At 43.6% G+C, this 21,872-nt stretch overlaps 1 protein-coding gene across 1 annotated transcript; it reads right to left on the reverse strand.

Annotated features, from left to right (window-relative positions):
* Positions 1 to 3,228: 3,228 nt before the first annotated feature.
* RLIM (ring finger protein, LIM domain interacting) lies at positions 3,229 to 19,964 on the reverse strand. Its single transcript, XM_063313332.1, has 4 exons — positions 19,806 to 19,964; positions 7,693 to 7,884; positions 6,340 to 6,423; positions 3,229 to 5,464 (listed from the first exon to the last, which is right to left on the reverse strand). Exons 2-4 carry the CDS (start codon positions 7,859 to 7,861, stop codon positions 3,894 to 3,896), a joined length of 1,824 nt encoding a protein of 607 aa, XP_063169402.1. The 5' UTR covers positions 7,862 to 7,884; positions 19,806 to 19,964; the 3' UTR covers positions 3,229 to 3,893.
* Positions 19,965 to 21,872: the final 1,908 nt, after the last annotated feature.

Here is a 21,872-nt window from a genome sequence, read left to right on the forward strand (position 1 = left end):
TTATACTGCTGCAGGCCGAGTTCCTAAAAGCAGCCTAAACTTCCATGTCAGTCCATGTCTACCGTATTGAAATGGAGGCAGAAAGAACAAAGAGTCAAATTATGAAAGCTTTTTTACCTTCCTCTATACAGAGAAACAGGATTTCCCGGTATGAACCAAGCTTTCCCATAATTTTTCCATTTCAGGGCAGGGCATATAGAAATTAAATACCTGTTTACAGCCTTTTCAATAATCTGAGGCTATTGTTGCCATCTCACACAAATAAGGAGCAAAAGTTGGGTCCTAGAAGGAACTTTCCTTCATGCCAAGAAAAAAAGGTAACCAAATCATGAGCTTCACTGAATCTTCGTATCCAATTAGGGTGCAGCTAAAACAGCAGCAAAGATTACATGTTCAATGCAAGTTTTAAAACAACACTGTGTGTACAATTATTAGGCAAGTGAGTATTTTGACCATATCATTTTTATGCATATTTTCCACCTCCAAGCTGTATAAACCTGAATGCTTATTGGATATAAGCATATCAGGTGATGTGTATTTGTGTAACGAGTGAGGGTGTGGCCTAAGGAGATCAACATCCTTTATCAAGGTATGCATAATTATTAGGCAGCTTCTTTTCCTCAGGCAAAATGGGCCAAAAGAGATTTGACTGACTCTGAAAAGTCAAAAATTGTAAAAAGTCTTTCAGAGGGATGCAGCACTCTTGAAATTGCTAAGATATTGGGGCGTGACCACAGAACCATCAAACGTTTTGTTGCAAATAGTCAACAGGGTCGCAAGATACATGTTGAGAAAAAAAGACGCAAATTAACTGCCAAAGATTTGAGAAGAATCAAACGTGAACCCATTATCCTCCAGTGCTGTCGTATTCCAGAACTGCAGCCTACCTTGAGTGTCCAGAAGTACAAGGTGTTCCGTACTCAGAGACATGGCCAAGGTAAGGAAGGCTGAAACTCGACCACCACTGAACAAGACACATAAGTTGAAACAGCAAGACTGGCCAAGAAATATCTGAAGACAGATTTTTCAAAGGTTTTATGGACTGATGAGACCAGATGGATGGGCCCGTGGCTGGATCAGTAATGGGCGCAGAGCTCCACTTCGACTCAGACGCCAGCAAGGTGGAGGCGGGGTACTGGTATGGGCTATTATTAAAGATGAGCTAGTTGGACCTTTTTGGGTTGAAGATGGACTCCAAATCAACTCCCAAACCTACTGCCGGTTTTTAGAAGACACTTTCTTCAAGCAGTGGTACAGGAAAAAGTCTGCATCTTGCAAGAAGACCATGATGTTTATGCAGGACAATGCTCCATCGCATGCATCGAAGTGCTCCACCGCGTGGCTAGCCAGTCAAGGCCTCAAAGATGAAAGAATGACGACATGGCCCCCTTCCTCAGCTGACCGAAACCCTCTTGGGAACTTGTGGGCCCTTCTCAAACGGGAGATTTATGGTGAAGGAAAACAGTACACCTCTCTGAACAATGTCTGGTTGCTGCTGCACAAAAAGTTGATCGTCAACAGATCAAGAAACTGACAGACTCCATGAATGGAAGGCTTATGACTGTTACTGCAAAGAAGGGTGGCTATATTGGTCACTGATTTTTTGTTTGAAATATCTGAAATGTTTATTTGTAAATTTTGAGTTATTATTCTCACTTTAACAGATGAAAATAAATGAGATGGAGGAATTTTCATTTTTCATTTAGTTGCATAATAATTCTGCACACTAACAGTTGCCCAATAATTGTGCACACATAGATATGCTCCTAAGAAAGCCAAAACCTCACTTTTACTTTCTTAAATATTCAGGCTTGAGGTTTATTAACATTTTGGATTGACCGAGAGCACTGTAGTTGTTCAATAATGAAATTCATCCTCAGAAATACAACTTGCCTAATAATTGTGCATGCAGTGAAATTGATTGCATTTCTGAATGTCCTACAGATTTACTTCTAGTTATTGCTTTCAAAGTTTAAAATTTAAATGTCCCAATAGGTTTGCAATTATTTATAACTGCATGTTTAATTAAGGCAATACTTAGATGCTTTGTAAGAACAGACATTCATTTGAGAAGCAAACACAACATTGATGTTAATTACAAACAATATTTTTGAGGCAGTAGGAAAGGGAGAAAGCGGGCTGCAATTCTTAGCTAGGCACAGAAGGTATTTAGAAAATACAACTGCTTGGTGTCCCCTTTTTAATATCCAATGAAAAACCATTCTTTGTATATAATAACGGAAGATGAAAACGGTAGCAAAATCTATAAGCAAAAGCACAATTTATTTACTCAATAAAAATTATACCTAGTATGTATACAACAGAGAAAAAAATAATCTGATGTGTTCCCAAGCAGTTGTCTTAAGACTAACTGATGAATTAATAAGGTTTAATTTGATAAACCACTTGCTTGAGGGGGGGAAAAAAATCCTAATAGGTTAATCCAATAGCTTCTCTTCCACCTCCAAGGAGCTAAACTTTCAAAGAGATACAACTTTAAAAACATCCCAATTAAAAGTATACAAGTCACCAGAAAGGAAGTTTTGCTGACATGCCTGGCGCACAACGGTTAGAAGTATTGTGCACAAAGAAAGCATCTGCATTCAGAGCAAGATGGAAAATAAGGAGGTTTCACAGTGCCAAAATAACGCAACCAGCCACCTTTGCAGAGTTGGGGCAAAGAAGTCCCAGCAACCTGAAGGCAGCCCTGCACTGGCTGACTGAACCATGGTTACCCTGTTGAATCCAATTACATTGGTTCACAATGTCCTGAGTCATAAGCTAACCACACAGACCTGGATTTACGCAACACACTGAGCCATGGAGCAGCCAGCAATCACATTTTGCCCAAGTTATGTTGTGCAAATACAGCCCAACGTACAAACTGGAAGCCTGGCTTCTACACGAAATGTGTTCATGCCAGTTGGCACTGGAAAAGCCCGGGTCAGCGAAGCCAACTTGCCATCTTGATCTTTCCAGTCTGCATCCAAACAAGGACACACCTCATGCTCAGGGGCTGCAGGGCTCTTGCTCGGCCAGGCTATCTTAATTCCCCGTGTTTATTCTTGTTTAGAAATAAATTCTGATGAAACTCGGGCTCTTTGCCATGATGCTTGCCCAGGGTGTGGAGAACCACACCACGTCTCATGGCTCAGCGCGGTGGAGGTTTGATCCTGAAAGTGTTTGCACAAAAGCACAGTGGAAAAGTCACTGACCTGTACAAAAAGCTTTACTGTTTTTAAAACAAAAGTGTTTATTTAAACAAGCATAAGCAATTAATTAATATATTTCCACAGCAAGATAAATATCCCCGTTAAACTATCAGGTCATTCTATGGCGTGCCATAGAGTTGGGCTTCAGACAGCTGTACAGTGGGGGAGAAGGGCTGACGTTAGTGTTATTTACATTCCCATGTTCAATACCCCATACAAGGAAGGAGCTAAAATCAGACATAGGGGATTAATTTCACTGTTCTGCCAGGGTAGCGGAGTCGGTTTTGCTTTAATCCACAATGAAGCACGGGCTGTATGCAGCTAAATGACTCCAGTTAGTTGAGGTCTCCGGCATTCTACACACACTGGGATCGGGAGGGATGGGAACCTGGTTTGTGTTGGAAAACTGAAACTATACAACAGCCAAGTGTCTTTGGGCAAATATAGAGTTTTCTCTTTTCTTTTTAATTGACAGCACAAACCTGGTATTATTTTAGGAACCCTAATCGAGAAGGTTTTGTTCTTGCGTTTGTTTTTTTTTAAAATTCCGTTTCATAAGAGGAAATCACACTATTCTTTGTTTTACATGTTATAACCACCACACAAAAAGTGGCTGTTGCAAGCAGCATCTTGCCCATTGTTCCCTCACCACGTACTCAGCTGAAAGGACATCACAGCGGCTTAGACTACGCTCTCCCGGTTAGCCGAAGCCAAGACGGCCCGGCGGCAAATTGGGCAAGTGGAATTTTCGGACAGCCAGCGATCTATACAGTGCACGTGATACTCGTGGGAGCAAGGTAGTTTTCTAAGCTTATTCCCTTCGGTGTACTCGGTGATGCAAACGCTGCAGGTTTTCAGAGCATCGCTTTCGCCAAAATTCCTCATGGCAAGGTTGTCGATTTGTTCTTTGGTGAGCCCTCTTGGCTGGTCATCGTCTTCTTCGTTAAGCAGGAAAAACTGGGCCAAGCTAAGGAACGGCAAAGAGCCGCTTTCTTCAAAAGTAACTGACCCCCTCGCGTTCCGCCCTTCCCGCCTCGGGCCGGCCGCGGGCCCCCCTTCCTGGCCGCCTTCGTACGCCTCTCCCGACCTGGCCTCGCGGCCTTCGTGGCTCAAGTGAGTATTTCCGCTGCCGCCTCCGGCCTGGGGCTCCGCCATTTCCACGTTGGGGCTTGGGGCCGAGCCCCCGGGGTCAGCATCGCTATCGCTGTACATGAAGTAGCTGAGCTCGCCAAAGCCTGTCATGATCTGCCTTAGCATGGTCTGAATGGCAACCGAAGTGGTCTCGCTCAGGCCCGTGTTCAAGATTCTGCGAATGGGAATCCTAATGGTACTGACATAAGTTCTCACACCTGCCCTTTCCGAGCGTGAAAATGTACGTCTAAACCCTCCTCGCTCACTTTCGTAAGTGACCGTATTGTTTGGCGTCTGGGACCTGGATCGAGTTCGGTTGGCTATACTGTCTCTCTGCCTGTATTCTCCTGGACGAACCCGTCTCACTTGCAAGTCGAGAACGATCGTCGGGGGTCTCTGTCCGGGGGCTGCTGGTTCCACGCTGCCACTTGTTTCTGAAGAACCTGCTGCCTGAGGGACAGGTCTCGCTTCCGAGGTTGAAAAGAGGACAGTATTTTCAGTGGGCATCTCGGAACCTGCTGCGTGTTGCCGTATGACCATGTGCTGTCTTGTTCTAGAACTGCCTTCTGCTTCACCGACCAAGGGAAGATCAGGTGTCTGAGAGGACATACTGTGATGTATCCTGCGAGGAGATTCACTCACTGGACTAAGGGGGGATCTACTTCTATCAGTCCTTGCCCGTGTCCTCCGCTGTTCAGGACTTCTGCTTCTTGACCTTCTCTGGCCTCTCTGAAGAGAAATGTCTTCACTTGGTTCTTCAGGATAACTCATCTCTGAGTCAGGCTGCCTGGCAACAGAAGGAGAGGAGCTCTGCCTTAGAGCAGGGGGAGAGGCAGACCTTGAAGTCTCAGTGTCACTTCGGTTATTTTCTAGATCCTCTCCAGTGGGGGGTTCTACAGATGGCTCACCCTCGGCTTCTGTACTTGGGTTCCCGTTGTTGCGGTTGACATTTATTTCCAAACTAAATCTGAAATCCCCGCTGTTTGGATTAGTCCGGCTTACTGCCCTCCAAGACTGGTTGCCTCTCTGCCCACTTCGTGTTGTATTCCCGGTCTGTCGAACTGAATTAAGCCAATCTATTATGGAATCCCCGTTAGATACATCTTCTGTGGATTCTGCACCTGCCAAATAAGAGTAACTGCCACAGTTAGGTGACTGGCATAACTCTGGGCTAAACACTTTCTGCAAACCTTTTACAAGTTATGACCTCATAAATAAGGTTCTTGGCCACAGTGGTTTCACATGCACAATTTTAAGTCTACCAACAGGTTTGGTCACTACAAATGCTTAACTCACCATATCTTCCTAAGTTAATCACAGCAGCAGTGTTCCATCTATTGGACAAGTTAATTTCACCACCTTTAATAGTCCATACCATCAAATAGTAGTTATTTGTCCAGTGCTAATCACCTCAGCAAATCACTCTCAAGATGACTGTTTTATAAAGTTCAGGCAGAAAGATAATGGATTGGGATACTTCTCATGGATCCCAATCCCTCAACTAGAACACCTGCAACCCGAACCTTTGCATATTTACTGGGATCCCCACCAAGGCCATGTTCCAGCGCAGCAGAAGGCAGGCAATAACTTATCCATGCAATATTGTACAAGCCCAGCATCTTGTTTCGTCCCGACTGCTTCTAAAATATTAATGTACAATATTAATACATCAAGGCAGCACTTGGCCAGACAGATTTGAACCACACTGGTTCAGACAAGATACCAGACAGGCACGTGCTGTTATCATGGGTAAATCAGGCCTCACAACCGCACTCTCTTAAGCCAGGAACAAAAGAGAAAAAGAACCAGGAACGGTCTGCCTCGCTTTGGAGAAGCCATTTCAAAGGAGATGGAAAAGCTCTAGAAACTGCACTGCCACAGAAGTCAGAGGCACAACGGGATGTAGCCACAGGAACACAGTGGCTAGCTTTAAAACACTTCTTTTGGAAGTCATTTGGTTCTATCACCTCAGAAGTGTTAGAAGAACAGCACCTACCTCTGTTGTCCTCAGGGTGCTGCTGGGGCGGGCCTTCCTTAATTTGCTGCAGCCTTCTTAGCAACTCTTCTTCCGTAATTTCACCTGAGGAAACAATGGGCAGGTGTTCCTGAGAAAGTCATTCACACTCATGGGCAGCAACACTAGGGGAACCAAAGCAGAGATGTGTTCACCAAGATTACTATTATTCTTTCTCTATTTAACATTGGGATATACTTTCATTTAAAAAGCCACGATGATTTTGGTGGATATGTGGCAACATTCCCAACCACCCTACCTTGAAATGTTATCATACAGGGCAGAAGAAGAGAAAGGGGAAAAATAATGTGGGGAGGAAGGGACAGACAGGACGAGGGCACTCTAGAAGCCAGAAACGTGGCTTGCCTACTTCTGCCAGGGAAAAGAACCGAACCAGAATTCTGCTCGGCACTGAATGTACAATGAAGAACAGAAGGCAAGAAATTAGAACAGCAATGCTCATATTCAAGAAAATGAACAGACAGCAATTTATAAAACAAACAGACTATTTTTTTGAGGGGAGGTCTGTATGAAAGAGGATGAAAAAGTGTTTAATTAATCTACCAGACAGCAAAATAGCAAAAAGGAGAAATGATGTTCAATTTTATCTCAGCTGTTGGGGTAGGGGGGAAGGGAGAAACGTTTGGCCAATAAACAAGAGACAGACTAACTTTATAAAATATAAAACTATCCCCATGGTCAAAATCAGGAGGAGGCCCCACAGTACTTGCTGTTGATGCCCACTATACCTTTATCCGTTAAAGAAGTCTGGGGGAATGCCAAATGTAAGTTTATTGGGTAAGGCATTCTAGGTACTATTGCTCTAGGACGCATCTCATGTACTATATTAGTAAGCAAAGTCTTTATGCAACATGTCACCAGGGAAAGATTACTGAATCTTCCATAGAGTCTTCCTCGGTTAACTAAGAGAGCAAACAGCACCTCTGCAGGCTTTTCTTCCAAAAGAATCATTCGATAAACTCTGCTTTGACACTGTGATTCTGCTTCAACCTAATTGACAGCTAATTTAAAAAAAATTCTATTTAATTTCTCCTGAGGCGGGGAAAAGAACAAAAAAAGATTTGGTATGGGGTTTTTTTAGGGTGAACGGAGATCCTCAGTTGTATTTATTGCAAAGATTAAGACCTTTGTGAAACCCGTACTGTAGGTACCCGAGGCCCTGGATGTATTAGTACAACTAGTACAGCACGTGTCTGTAATCCCTTATGACGGTACAGCAACTGTCCTGAGCAACTGAAATTAAGTAACTGCTGGATTAACAGCAGAACCGCAGGATTCCTACTGTCTGACTGCCAAGCTAAGAAAGTAGCATACCAGGAGTGCCTAGTAAGTTGTTATCTCTCATTAGCCTGTAGTCTTCTTCACTCAGGTTATTTACAAAGTGATAGAAAGCTTCTTCTCGGTCCAACCGGTCCAGCTGACTCCGGCGCTGTGCTTCTGACTGATTGATATTTCCTTTATTATTAGCATCTGAGCTTTCCATGTTGATAAAAGTAGAAAATATTTCTAAAAAACAAATAAAAAAAACAGAATCAGCCAATTTGGGGTGGGGGGGGTGGAGCAGTTAGGAGAACCGTATTAACCCCATACTCGACAACAGCTAAACTTCAGCAAAGAACACACACATAAATCACCACTCTACAGGAACACAGAAAAACTACACAATGTTACACAGGCAGCAGAAATCAAATTTTGGTTAAAAAGAGTACACCTATTCACAAGCTAGATATGCATTATAGTACTGATATATTATTTGAAGCTTCCGTTTATTTTTATTCTGCTAATTGTTAACGGTGTAGTTTTAACGTCTGCATGAACAAGTGTAAAAAAAAAATTATGCCTAAAATTGTGTAGCAATTTCAGAAATCAGAGGAAAAGCTGAGAATATTTTCTAATCATCCAAGGAGAGGGAAAGGGTGTCTGCAGCAAGGTAGCTTGATTGCAGGAATAGGCCTGTGTCTGTTGGGTAGAAGAGAGGCATCGGCTGGCGCTGTGACAGGCAGGGTTGCAGCAGGGGCCCAGTGCTGGGAGACAAGCTCTTCCCTGGCACGAAGGGAAGCCCACCTCCCTCCATTAAAAACCCAACACAGAGGGCAAGCATCAGGAGGAGGAGTTGCCTCACGCACAAACAGAAAAAAATGCAGCATGCTATAAACCCAAGGAGAGTGTAATGTGCAAGTTGAAAACTAGTGCTGAACCTGAAAACTAGTGCTACCTAGCTACAATCCACTGCAGTGAACATGTCAGCGGGAAGAAAGGCAATAAACTCTGGGAACACCAACAGTACCTTTTTGGGTATCATCCTGCTGCCTCTCCTACAACCCACGTTATCGGTTAGCTGCAAAGCACTTTTTCTAAAGCAGAACATGGTATATCCTGTCAAGCAGCAGTCAGTGGGAATGTGATAGGAGGGTTTAAGGCATTAGACTTCATGTAGATAATAGCTTGGATGATCAGTCATTCAGCATGGTGGAAGATGAAAGATTTTGGCATGTTCTCTACCTGATTCAACCAATGACCTAGATCTCCTCACACATCACCTTCAGCAGACAGGCGGTACACTTATTGTATCACTGATTCAAGAAAAGAAGAGTTTGCTGTAAGTAGATCTCAACACAAGCATTAACCTCACCACCACCATTTATTCCAGTCAAGATGAAGTATCCATATTTTATATTTCCCTCACTGTCCTAACTGCCAGGAAACACGCTGAGACAAGGAACTGGTCTCTAATGCTTTATTACTAGTACATAACAGGAATCCTAACAAACTGAAGAAGCGTGGGAAAACCCCAGCCATATAAACCCCAAAGGTTAAGGCAGTTCCGATCTGTGTCTCTTTGAATGGCTGCCCAATTCCTCAATGCTACGCATGCGCTTAACAGTCTGGATGGGAGCCCCCTGCTCGCCATCCTTACTCATGACACTCACCGCACAAATGATGAGGTAAAGAGAATCCAGGTGGATGTCTGCCACCAGCATCTACTCTATATAGCATCCAGCCGCAGCTAGGTGTGTTTTCATTCCAAAGTGTTGGACCTCGCTCATCAGAAAAGGCCGCTGGTCATGATGTGCGATGAACAACTGTTTGAGCAGCTAATCTCAGCTATGACTTTGTGGTCAAAGGCAGAGAGGTCAAAAGAAGCCGGCGCATCAAGATCAATTTGACAGCAACAGCTCTGTCACTAAACTAACTGCATCTAATCATGCAAGGAGGCCTTAGCATGAGACAGACCAGTACTAAGGTCATCGCAAGGACTGAAGACTAGTATTCTTATGGAGAAGTCTGTAAAATAACTGGTTATTTCCACTGAGTATGAAGGAGGGGATGCTAAACAGCACCAGGTCAAGTTACATTATTCCAAGACCAGATTTCTCAGGATCTTCCCATCTAGTATAACTCAATCTATCCGTTGTTAAAGACACATGACTATGTCTCCTGGGCCTTCAGAAGTAGAGATTCACTGAAGCACAGAGACTGCTATGCTGAGCTACATTTTGTCCTTGATACTTTATTAGAAAAGATCCTGGGGAAGCTCCAGGGAAAGCTGGCTCCAAAAATGGCAGAGCTGTGGTAACCTCAAATCACACTTGTCATGAACCAGGGCTAAGTTCCACTATGGCACAATTCTTGTCAGGGCCAAACATGCTAACTGAATGTCCAATCTGCAGTACCTGAATAAACTAGACCAAGGTGAGACAATAGAATCCCTTCTGTTCTGGGCAACCAATATCAAGATCCGGCCAGACTCAGCAACAGCTGCCTGATAGTGACTCTCTCACCAGCCAATACCTTTAGCAATTGCTTTTTTCATCATCTCACTCATGCCTGGATTCTAGCCTGATGGAGCAATTTGTCTTCCTTAGGACAAATCTCCCCTGATATCAACATCCAGACCACTGGCAGTTGCTTGGCTACCACCCAAATATGGTGAAAGGTGAGACATCAACTCATTTGGATCGCACGCATAACCAGCCACTGGCTCACCTAATGAGTCACTGGGATGAATCCTTGATCATGACATCTAAGATGAGCCAACCATGTGCTATGTTGCTACTACAGAAGAGGAAGATGCCTGTGGTTTTTTGTGTTTTGGCTTACAAATAAGACTATATTGAAGGAAAGGCAAGCCATCACCTACAGATCCAACAGGAGTATGCAAAATATTCTGGGCTCAAAATGTTCCTACCTCAATACATAAGCTCTCTCAGCTTGTGTTCCAGAGTTTTATCCCAAGCTTTGATCAAAATGTGGAGTTTCATCTCACATTGAGTTCAATACCTCATTATTTTTTTAAAAAACTGTAAGCCTTGGAGAATGTATTATCCAATAAAGCAGCAGGTACTAGTACTATTCCCTACTACTATGATAGGCTAGTAGTAGTAGGGAATAGTGAAGGATGAGATGGGGGCAAGACAGAGTTAGTTAAGCCTGTGTCAGAAAACCATTCTGGATGCAAGAAAAAGATTACTAGCTGCATTGTTTCTGTATATTGGGTGGTAAGAAATTCTCAGCATGGATTACTATAAAAGTGGAGAAGATCAAAGGGCCGGTTACATGTTGCCATTATTCTCTATAACTCAAATTGTTACAAATTTGGTCCTGGCACAATAATGGATGCTCAAATCATTTTAATACAATCTTCTAAGGAGACTACTTTTTCCCCTTTGGTGCACATCCCTTTTTTATACCATGATGCTCTTGGAACATTTAACATGACAAATGACAAGTAGGCCAAACATAAGCTTGTACTGACTTTTTATCCTCAGAATTATTTGAACAGAGGCACTTCTTAAAACATCCAAAGCAAGCATTAGCAGCTTGTTTGAAGGACCTATACTAAGAGCCAAATAGTAGCAATATTTTTGATGCACAGTTGTAAACAGAAAGAAAACACATGAGTCTTGTTTCAGGAAGGCAGAAGCTCCCACTGGGTTTGAGTAACATTCTTCCTCAAAAAAATATGGCAATGACCAATTCTGACGTGATACCAACACTGAATTTCTGGCCTCCAACTACACGCAGTGAAAATCTCTCAAGATCCACGGAGTCTGTTTGCAGTTCCTGAAACAGCTATTACTTTAGCTTAGTTTTTTCTACTTGAAAGCAGCATTCCCTATATCACCCCATCTCATCATAATGTCAATGACAGAGAATGGTCTCCCCATAATCAGCAAATCCTGGACATCAATATAAACAGGAAGCAATTAGATCACAAATGCCAATGTTAGTTATCAGTAGCTAAAGATGTGTGATAACTTTTCTGCCTATTATCTGGAGAAAATTCTTACATGAATGATGTCCTTCACAATGCTTAAGAAGGACCTCAAGAAATTGGGAAAAATTCTTCTCAGGGCCTAAAATTGTTCGTTCTCTCTCCCTAAAAACAAAAAATGAGGCAAGACTGCATACACCACAAGTATGCATGGCTATAGAAATAAATAAATAAATTACAATGTAATGTTGATTATTAAAAACTAGAATATAGGGGAGGTTATGCTACATATTCCAATATATGGAAGCAAAAATACAGAGCTCAAATCAAAAGCTTTGTATATTAGAGAGCAAATAGAAGATCTGAAATCCAAAAAACTTTTGGCATTCCTATTTCTTTTAGCCTAACTTTTATGAGATTATTACTTGCCACATTTCAACAACAGTACTTGGAATTGAATGAATCATCCTTTCAACAGTTTTTGCCACTAACAATGTACTATTTTTAATGTCTTCTAATCATGAACTTCTTTTTTGGAAGCAGACTGGAGCCAACCACAATTTAAATGGGTATATCCACACACTTGGGAAACTCAGGTATGGAAGCAAAATGTAGACTGGGGAAAAAGTTCTGAGCTGGACTATTCTAAGTTCCAGAAGGCATTACTGAAAGTTTTCAATGCCAAAGAAAGATAGGGGATGAGAAGACAGGCAACTAGTGTACTTGAACACCAACAGCTCCTTGGGAATCAGACTGATTATAATAGGTTAAAACCTCAGGTTTAAATTTAGAGTGATTTAAAAAAAAAGCGTGTCACTGTTTTTTCCATCTCCAAATTCATCTTTCCCAGCCCTAAAGCTATATAATAATAAGCTGCTCGGGTTCAAGCGGAGTCACAACCCCCAAATCTGTATCTTGTGATCCCTAACAATGCTGTAAGACTTTTGCTCCAAACTGGAGAAAAGAAGAAGGAAGAAAAATGACTTTTATAGGTCCTATAGGTATCCGCTAATACAGGTAGTCCTCACTGAACAACTACAACAGGGACAGGACAATTGGTTAAGCGGTGTGGTTGTTAAATGAGTCACCCTGTGACCAGACCCGATTTTATGACCATATAGCGAATCACGGGTCGCTAAGCAAATCACCGCAGTCATTAAGCGAATCCAGCTTCCCCAACGGACTTTTTTTGCCAAAAACTGGCAAAAAGCTCGCAGATTGTGATCACGTGACCACAGGACATTGCGAGCGGCCGTAAATGTGAGCCGGCTGTCAAGTGCCCAAACTGCGATCTTATGACCACAGGGGTGGTGTGACGGCTTGCAACAGTCATAAGTGCAAGTACAGGCTGTAAAGCACTTTTTCCGAGGCCATCGTAACTTTGTACCGTTGCTAAGCAAGGACTGCCTGTAAGGGCAGACTTTAAAAGCATTAGATCACTTGATGTATGATGTCTGCATGTTCACCTTGCTTTCTGTGCTCAATATACTCTTATGTCTGTATTCCAGGCAGTGTTTCCTTGTTATGTATTAATAATAATTCCCCAATAAAGCAATTAAAATAAGTAGCAGAAAAGTAGAGAGAGGAAAAACGTTCCGTGAACAAAGTGTCCTCTGCACAGAACAGCCAGTTTGGGGCAGTCTATGCCTGGACCAAAACACGCACTTTGGACGTTTGGGGCTATTCCAATTCCTTGGCACGAGCAAGGATGGACCCTGTGGATGTGGGGAGGCAAGGCGTGGGGAAGACTGGTGGATGGCAGGCAAGTGGGATATGCTATGTTGGAGCTTGTTCCTTCCTGCTGAGACTGCCTGTGGTAAGGAACAGACACACAGGCCAGTGTGGCAGCGGGGGAAAGCAGGAAGGGAAGCCACTGGGAAGACAGAGAACAGAGCAGCACAGAGGCCACGCAACAGGTAGGGCGGGGTGACGCACAAGCCACGCCCTACCTATCCTAGCTCATCCAAAATGGCCCAGTAGAATCTTCAAGCGGTGATGGTTTGCTCCAGGTTCAGGGCAACCTCCATTTCTCATTTCATGCACATCCTCGTATGAGGAAAATCAGAATAAGAAACAAACACCATTGCTTGCTTTACTATAGCTTTTGTTATAAACAAAAGTGCTTGGCAAAAAGGGAATCTTGGGCTGGGGGTGAGAAGACATTAGTATAGGAGTTAATTCTGAGTCCTTATATGGAAAGCGTCCCTCAAGCAGAGTCTTCTTCCTTGTAGCCACACACCTGACGTGACTCAGAAGACATCCGGAAGGTCTCTGAGAATAACTGAACTGCCTGGGGAGACAAATACGAAGCAGGAAGCTGATCTCTACATACCGTATTATAAAATCAGGATCCAATTATCCAATAACTGAACTGGGTTTAAAAAGAGCTCACAAAGTAGAAAAAAGGCTCCACACATCACAAGCCTGTTTCTAGCCTGAGATAAACACAACTCACAATAATAGCATTATAAGCTAAAGCAATATCCAGTTATTAAATTGTAATGTTCAATTCTACCAAATGAAACTGAATGAAGAGAGTTGCTAACAATATACAGTAATGTTTGGAAGACAATCAGGAATTTGCCTCTCAAATGATCCACTGTAATTGTTCTTTAAATTAAATGGCGCTAATGATTAGTGCCTAGAGAATTGTATCATGAGAGGCATGGATAACCAGGAAACTAAAACCAGCAATGCGGGATATACCACTAGAAAGAGGGAGAGAGTTAATATCGCAGTGAAAATATAATTTATTGTCGTCTTCTGGATATTGTACATGCAACTGAAATAGGATTTTAAGAAGTTGCAACAAATATTAGACTAGGCATGGAAAAACTTGGGCCTGTAAACCCCCCCTTACTTTTTATGGGAAGATTATAGTTCAGACATTTTTGAAGAGAGTCACTGCTGAGTAGAAAAGCACTCATCTTCCCTTTGTCAATGTTGCGAGCCACATGAAAAAATATCCCCTTCGCAATTAAAAAATAAACATAGCCCCACTGATGTCAGCGAAGGACGTTTTAAACCCTAATTGTCAGCTGGAGACAAGCATTTCTGGGGGCCAGACAATGTTGAGAAAGAAAGAAGCATTGCATCTTCTCTCCAAAACTCAACACTACCTGTAGCAATTTGAGATTTTTGAAATTTCTTTCATTTTTGAAAATTCTGAAGTTTAAAAAAAAAAAAAATTATATTAAGATTTAACTGCCTAACTTAGAGCAATGTCTTTGGAATGGTTTGTAACTGGGATAAATTATCAGAATCCCTGAACTTGCACTGTAGCAAACTGCCTACTGGTGGCATGCAGCCCTGACATGCTTATTCTGAACCAATTTGGTCTTTGGACTGAAGGAGGTCCCTCACTAATGCTATGCAGAAATGCATTGCTGTTTAAATACCAATTTCAGTTATTAAATGTCATAGGCCCTTCAGATTACTGAGATGCTTTATTTTAGTTTATATTTTAACTTGGACGGTAGTGAGCTACTGTGTTGATTTTTGATGCTAAGTTACATTGTTTTCTACTATAAAAGGTTATAGATGCATAAAAAATACTACTACAACCCTCTTCCCAATTTTCTTTTGGGGGGGGGGACAGTTTATAGTTGCCCAGCATTATTGGTCTTAAAATTACAGGACAGGAAAAAAAATTTGGCAGGAAAATCAAGTGTGATTGACTTCTCCTTGGCAAAGCGCTGCCAATCCATTGGAGTTGTCTTGTTCAGGGTGACAACTTGACTCAGAAAACTAGAGCTGTTTTACCTAGAATCAGCAAGTTGAAGCAGACTGGCTTCTGGCCAGATGCTATGCCGAAAAGCTCTTCATGCCACTACGAAGGCCAGAGCCAAACAGCATGACTGTGTCAAGTTAAATCTCCCCAAGGTCTGCATGGCCACATTAGTTATAAAACAGTCTAACGAGTGGTTCCTCATGAAATTAAGTGCCCTTTAATTTCTATATATTAAGGAACTAATGGAAACTGAATGGAAAGAGCAATTAAGCAGGCCAAAGACATTCTTTCAGCAGGGGAAAAGTGAGCAGCACTTGACCCCACCTGCCACCCCCATAACCAGCAGTGGCAGCTTCTACGAAGCTAAGGTCACACCAGGACTTTACAGCTATAGTAATCTCTCCTTCAAGATCCTAGGCCACGTTCTGTGTAGCCACCTCCAATTCAGTGCAACAGTTGTGAGCATGCACAACACATTAAGCGCTGGCTCTACAGGTACGAAGGAGTATGTTTGGTTTGCTCTAAGCACAGCACTCTAAATAGTAGCAGAAAGCCTGCCTGTTGGTTTAAAAAAAAAAGAAAGACCATAACATTCTGTCACTAGAAATGTTTCACAGCATCATCTTCGAAAACTCTTTTTTGAAGCTTGTTGTGAAGTGATCTGGGCATTTCTCCCTCCTCCAGCCAGTTTTCTATACGCATGAAAAACTTCCAGGATGGACAGTCGTGACCGCAACTGAGTTTCAAGGCTTACAAAATTATCAATGTCAAAGAAGTGTGTTAGAATAAATAGACTATTTACCATTCTAAATCAGACCCAGCTTTCAGAAGATCATGAAGACACACACATATACAGTGAGTTCTTGTCCCGCCTTCAGCACGAGAGCCGGCTGGGTAACCTTGGGCCAGCCCCTCTCCTTCGGCCCAACCCACCTCACAGGGTTGTTGTTGTGGGAAAAATAGGAGGAGGAAGGAGTATTATGATCACCGCCTTGAGTTATTTATAAAAATAAAGGTGGGATAAAAATAAATAAAAGAAAAAAATAAATACTGTAGTTCCCTCACTTCTCAAAAGTTAACAGCTTTAGCTACCCAGGAAAATGGGGGGGGGGGGGGGGGAATCAAAGCCGCACCTCAAATTGTGTCGCCTACAGTTTTAGGCAATTTTACTACAATCTTTTCAACTACTGTAAAGAAATCTGTTAGTTATGCACCTGCTGACCACCATCTTACGTTCTCTTGCTTCTCAACTATCTTCTCTCTCTCATATCCTTCCTGTCTTGCTACTGTCATCATTTCTGGCTTAGTGCAGAAAAGATGGTCTTCGCCTCTTAGATATTGTTATGTTATTAAGCTTGAACCACACATTCCTTTTCTGCTGAATTCTCTTTTTCCTGCCTTCTTTGCCTTAAACATGACTCATCTTATACAAGTATTGGTAATTGCCAAAACAATTATCAATGAACAACACAGTACATACTAATCAGGGTTAGAATCTGAAATGCCAACTTCATTGTATAATTCTATGGAAAATGGGGTGGGGAGAGAAAAGATGTAAATATGCAACCCACTTCTAATCTTTCAACAAAGGCAAAAAATTGCAAAAAAAAAAAGTCCACAGAGACACACTAGAGGGCTAAACCGTAATTTGGACTAGAAGCAGCAGCACAGAGGCATGAGTAAAACAGAAACCTTGAGAGGTACTGAGAACTGCACACTCAGTGCCCAAAGTAGTTTCCATTCAAGCTAGATGGGCTACACATTGTAAATTGGAAAATATGTAAGAACTGCTGTGCGATGTCCCCCATATATAGGGTCACCTTAAAAAGCTATGTTTGAATCCAGCTGAACATAAGAAATGTCATTTCTTTTTACAACAAAAAGCTCTAATTGTATATACAATGTTATGCCAAATTTATTTTTAGAAACATACTTAGCTTTTAACTTCTCATTACTTTACTCAGGATAGAATCAACAACTTAGCTATCTTCAGTCAATATAACTTTGCCACAGATATTCGGTCTATTAAAATTACCTTAATTTAAAATACAGTTTTAAGTTGACAAAAGAAATTTTCCAAATGTTGAACTTCTGAATTTAAATGCATTTGTTCCAGTTAATTAGGTGTTACAGTACAGTCAATATTCTTATGAATCATTTTTGTATTTTTTTCTGGTTCTTTATATGCACTTGTGGTAGATTTGCTACCAATGTTTTTTTTGAAAAAAAAATAGCAAGAATTTTTTTAAAGACACTAATGGCATATTGTTTTCTGATGGTTAAAAAATAAAAAGACAATTTTCCTGCAACCAGAGCAGCCTAATTGGTCTAGTAAAATACTGGTATTCTTCATGTGAAATTTTCCTGAACTTGACAGGGATTCAGACTCTGCATCCTTAGTAGAACTGACACCTCTGGAGAGAAATAAAGCTTAATAGTTATTAAGCATGGAAATAACAAATTGTTGACTATCATGGCAAACCAGTAATTAAATTTAGCTGCATACAAATGCTCCTGATAATTACTGAAGAGCAAGCAACATCTCCAAATCTTTTTAAAGAGTTAGCTTGTCTTTCCTTTAGAATAAAATCGCCTTTACATACTTCTCACTCATATGTGGCTTTCACTCCCCCAACACTATCAACGTTTGGTTATTTTGTAAGAGGAGGTGACCTCACTGCTCTTTACTTCTGTCTTCCTGTTACTTATGCCTGGAACTCCAACCCAGCACCCTTCCAGTCTCATTTCCACCCCCTCCCCTTTCAAATTTCACATCTTCTCTGAAACAATTGGCTTAAGCTCACTTCCACATCAAGCGGAAGAAAGTTGCAGGCTCAAGAGCAGATGTTAACAAATTGGTAGATGATAGCAATATGGTTCTTGACTATTGTATATACTTCCCACATTTGAATTATAAGCTGCTTGTGGTAAGCCTACCATTAAAAATAAAGTATCATATACAATGCCATTATATGCTAGCTGATCATTTAAAAGGAAATGTAATTCGACTTAAGTATCAACTATTTTAATATTAAAGCACTTAAATTTCACATCAGAGCTTTTGCCAGCAATCACTATTGCTGGCAACTTAACCCATTTAAAATCCTCCATGCCAAAATTAGGAGCAACTCAACTTATTTTATTTATTTATTTTATCAAATGTTTTTAACACTGCCCATCTCCCCCCACAAGGAGGGACTCTTGTTGTCAAGATATTTACTATATCATTACCTACATCCTGAAAATAACTACTCCTGCAGTTCACACACTCAGTACAACTGACATTCTTGTCATCATAAAGTAGTATTGTTAACAGCTACTGGACTGCGTAAGTTATAGAAAACAGAAAGGATGAAGGCACTAAGTAGTAAACCTAGGTGCTTCCTGATTGGTTAGGGGTGACAGAAATATCTGAACAGGTCCTGATCACCACAGTACTTATAAGCCTGTCCTTCTGGGATTTGATGAAAGCCACATTGGTGAACCAAGGACAATCCAATCCCAGTTACTGCAATAACTTGTTTTATGGGCCAAAGAAACTCAGATTTAAAACCTGACTGTTTCTCATTTACAAATGACACGATTCTTTGGAACCTATTAAAGAAACAAAGAAAATTAACAGCCTATGACCATCTGAGTAGATGTCCCTGGAAAGCAAAAACAGGACTCTGTTTCACCCTTCCTGCCCCTACCACACCCCACAGACAGATGTGAATAATACCTAGAGACTTATTCCAGGAAGCCCCCCCTAGAAGAAAAGCGAAAAGGGGAGAAACACATTTGACCTCACCAACCGAAAGAGGCTTTCAGAGCTGGGAGCGTTTCTAGAACAATCATGCTGGGTGGGATTTTCCTACCAGACCCGTGACATTCAACCAACGGCCATGACACATCAGAAGGCACCCCTCCCTCTGAAACTAGGCTCGCATACGAAACTCCGAGAAGGGGCCCAAGAACGACTTTCTTTTCGTCAGGCTGTCACGGGGGGCTCCCCCCTTTTGGAGGAGGGGGGCCCGCTTCGGGCAGGGGGCCGGGGCGGCGCTGGCTGGAGAAAGCCGAGAGGCGACCCACGGTCTTCCGGGGGGCAGGGCAGGGCAGGGCAGGGCAGGTCATAACGCCAAGCCAGGCCTGGGCCCGCGCTGGCGAGTTAGGCCGCTCGGCGCAGGCCCCGAAGCGGGGGCAAAGGGGGGCCTCCCTCCGCAGCCCCCACGGGTAGCCTATTCCACGGACGGGGCGGCCCGGCGTCAAGGGCCGACATCCCTGCTAGCGGGGGGCGATGGGAGTTGTAGTCCAGCGGATCGGGAGAGCCTGCCGCGGAGGAGGAGAGGGCAGCGGCCCTCGGTGCGGGACGGGCCCGGCTGCCGCACGACCCGCGCCGTCCCGAGAGGGCACCCCCCGGAGGCCGCGCGCGCCGCCGCCCGTCCCCCATCTTCCTCCTCAGCCACCCTCCCGGGGTCCGGCCGCCGCCGCGCCCCCTCGTACCGCCCCAGCGGCCGCGGCGTCGCTCCGTCCCGTCTCGCGTCTCCTCCGCCCGCCGGCGCGTCCCCTCGGCCTGGCTGGCTCGGCGGCTGCTGCGTCCCTTCCTGGCTCCGCTTCGCTCTCTCAGGCGGCCATTTTATGCTCCATTGTTACTAAGGAACTCGGGGCCGGAAACGGCGAGAGTAAGTCGGGAGGGGGGAGTGAGCACGGCGGGGGAGGGAGCGCAGCCCGGTGCGCTGATTGGCCGGGCGCTAGGCGGCGGCCCGCGCAATAGAGGAAGTGACGCGAGCCGGCTTCCCTCGCCCCGCCCCGCGGCGCGCGCATGCTCCTTGGCTCGCCGTCTCCCTCTCCCGTCACGTTGCTCGGCCGAAGGGAGCGGCTGGAATGGCGCAGAGCGGAAAGGCAAGGCGAGGGGATCATAGAGTCCGGAGCGCCGGGAGGGAGTGGCCTCTACGCTGGGTCCCGTCGGGCGGCCATTTTGAAAGCGAGCGAAGCCGGGGAGACTCGGGGGCGGCCTGCGGGGCTTCTCTCCGGGGGGAGAAGAGCGCGCGCGGGTCTCTCTCGGACTCCAGCGCAGCCGCTTCAGTTCGGAAAGGTTGTTCGGTCCCTGCGGTTCCCGCCTCCCCCGGGACTCCAAGACCCATCATCCACAGCCCGGGGCCGCCTCCCGCTCTGTGAACGGGGAGATGCTGGGTGTGACAACTGCTGCGCCCTCATCGATCTCCCGCCCCGCTGTGAGGCTTTGCAAGCGATAGGGCTGGGGGGGACTACAACGCCTATCCTTCCCAGCCAGCCAGATGCCTCTTTTTTGCAACCAGCCCTCTTCAACTTTCGCACTCCTCACCTGGAGCGTGGGCTGCATCCCTCTTCCTCCGCACGTGAAACACGTGACCAGGGTGACGCCCTCGTGGGTGCAGCATGATGGGACCTGATGTCGAATATTTTGGGAAAGACGGGGGAGACGTTGAGGCGGGACTGCAGTTTGAGAGGGAGCGACCCAGTTCGGTTCCGTCGCCTACGGCGGTGTATGCAGACCTGCCTTCCCCAATCCGGTGCTGGCAGGATCGGGTTCAGGCGTACGAGGCCCCCCATCTTCCACTGCAGGGCCTGACTGGCGCCTTGGCCAAACCGACCGGTCCCTACGCAAAAGAAAAATGGATGTCAGGAATGGGCCTCCGTGGCTTGACCAAAAGTTTTGCAAAAATGGACTTGTCACAAAAACACTGAGCTTAAATCCATTAGGAAGCTCCATGCATTTTTTTTACTTTATTAACTTTTAAAACAAAGAGATAAAATCTAACTAATAAAGAGAAAGAGAACAAAAGTGCAGAAAAATAGAAAAAGGAGTAACTCCTGACTCCTTTTACAACACATCTAAGTAAAACTTACATTAAACGTAACATTAAACTAAACGTAACATCCATTTTTTTCTACTGTCAACTAATACTATTAATCATGAAATCTGTATGTCATAATTCCATTCCTTTCTGTTTCATACAAGAAGTCCAAAAGAGACTTCCAATTCATAAAATTAGTCAACTGTCTTCTCTCTAATCAAAGCTAGGAAACTCCACGCATTTCTCATGGATTAAACTGAGACCAAGATTTATTATTTTATCTCCCTGTATCAGTTAATCGGTCCATTGGTGCAAAAAAAGAAAAGAAAAATCTGCCTCAAACCTTTTTTTATGACTGTCATTGTCACCATCTTACCTCCAGCTTTTCGTTTCACTGCTGACAGGATAAGATACATCTGAGCAAGCAGACTGTAGCTGACAAAAGCTGTCTTTCAGGTGCTGCAAAGTTCTGATCTTTTCCCTCCATTTCCCTAATCCCCATCTCTTAGAAATAATTTGTGTATCAAATAGCAACATTTATATCTGGTCCTAATATATGATGGTTAGTACAGTTGCCATAAACCTACTACCTACTAGATCTATTGCACCATAGTACAGCAGACATGACCTCTTGTCATCTTTAGGGCACCGGCTGGAGAAGGCTGATGCATATTGGTAACGCTAATCACTTGAATAATAATGAAATAATCTCTCCATTGACACGAGAAGAAAG

Source organism: Candoia aspera, chromosome 12 (assembly GCF_035149785.1).
Source record: "Candoia aspera isolate rCanAsp1 chromosome 12, rCanAsp1.hap2, whole genome shotgun sequence".
In the NCBI taxonomy this organism is placed as follows: Eukaryota; Metazoa; Chordata; class Lepidosauria; order Squamata; family Boidae; genus Candoia; species Candoia aspera.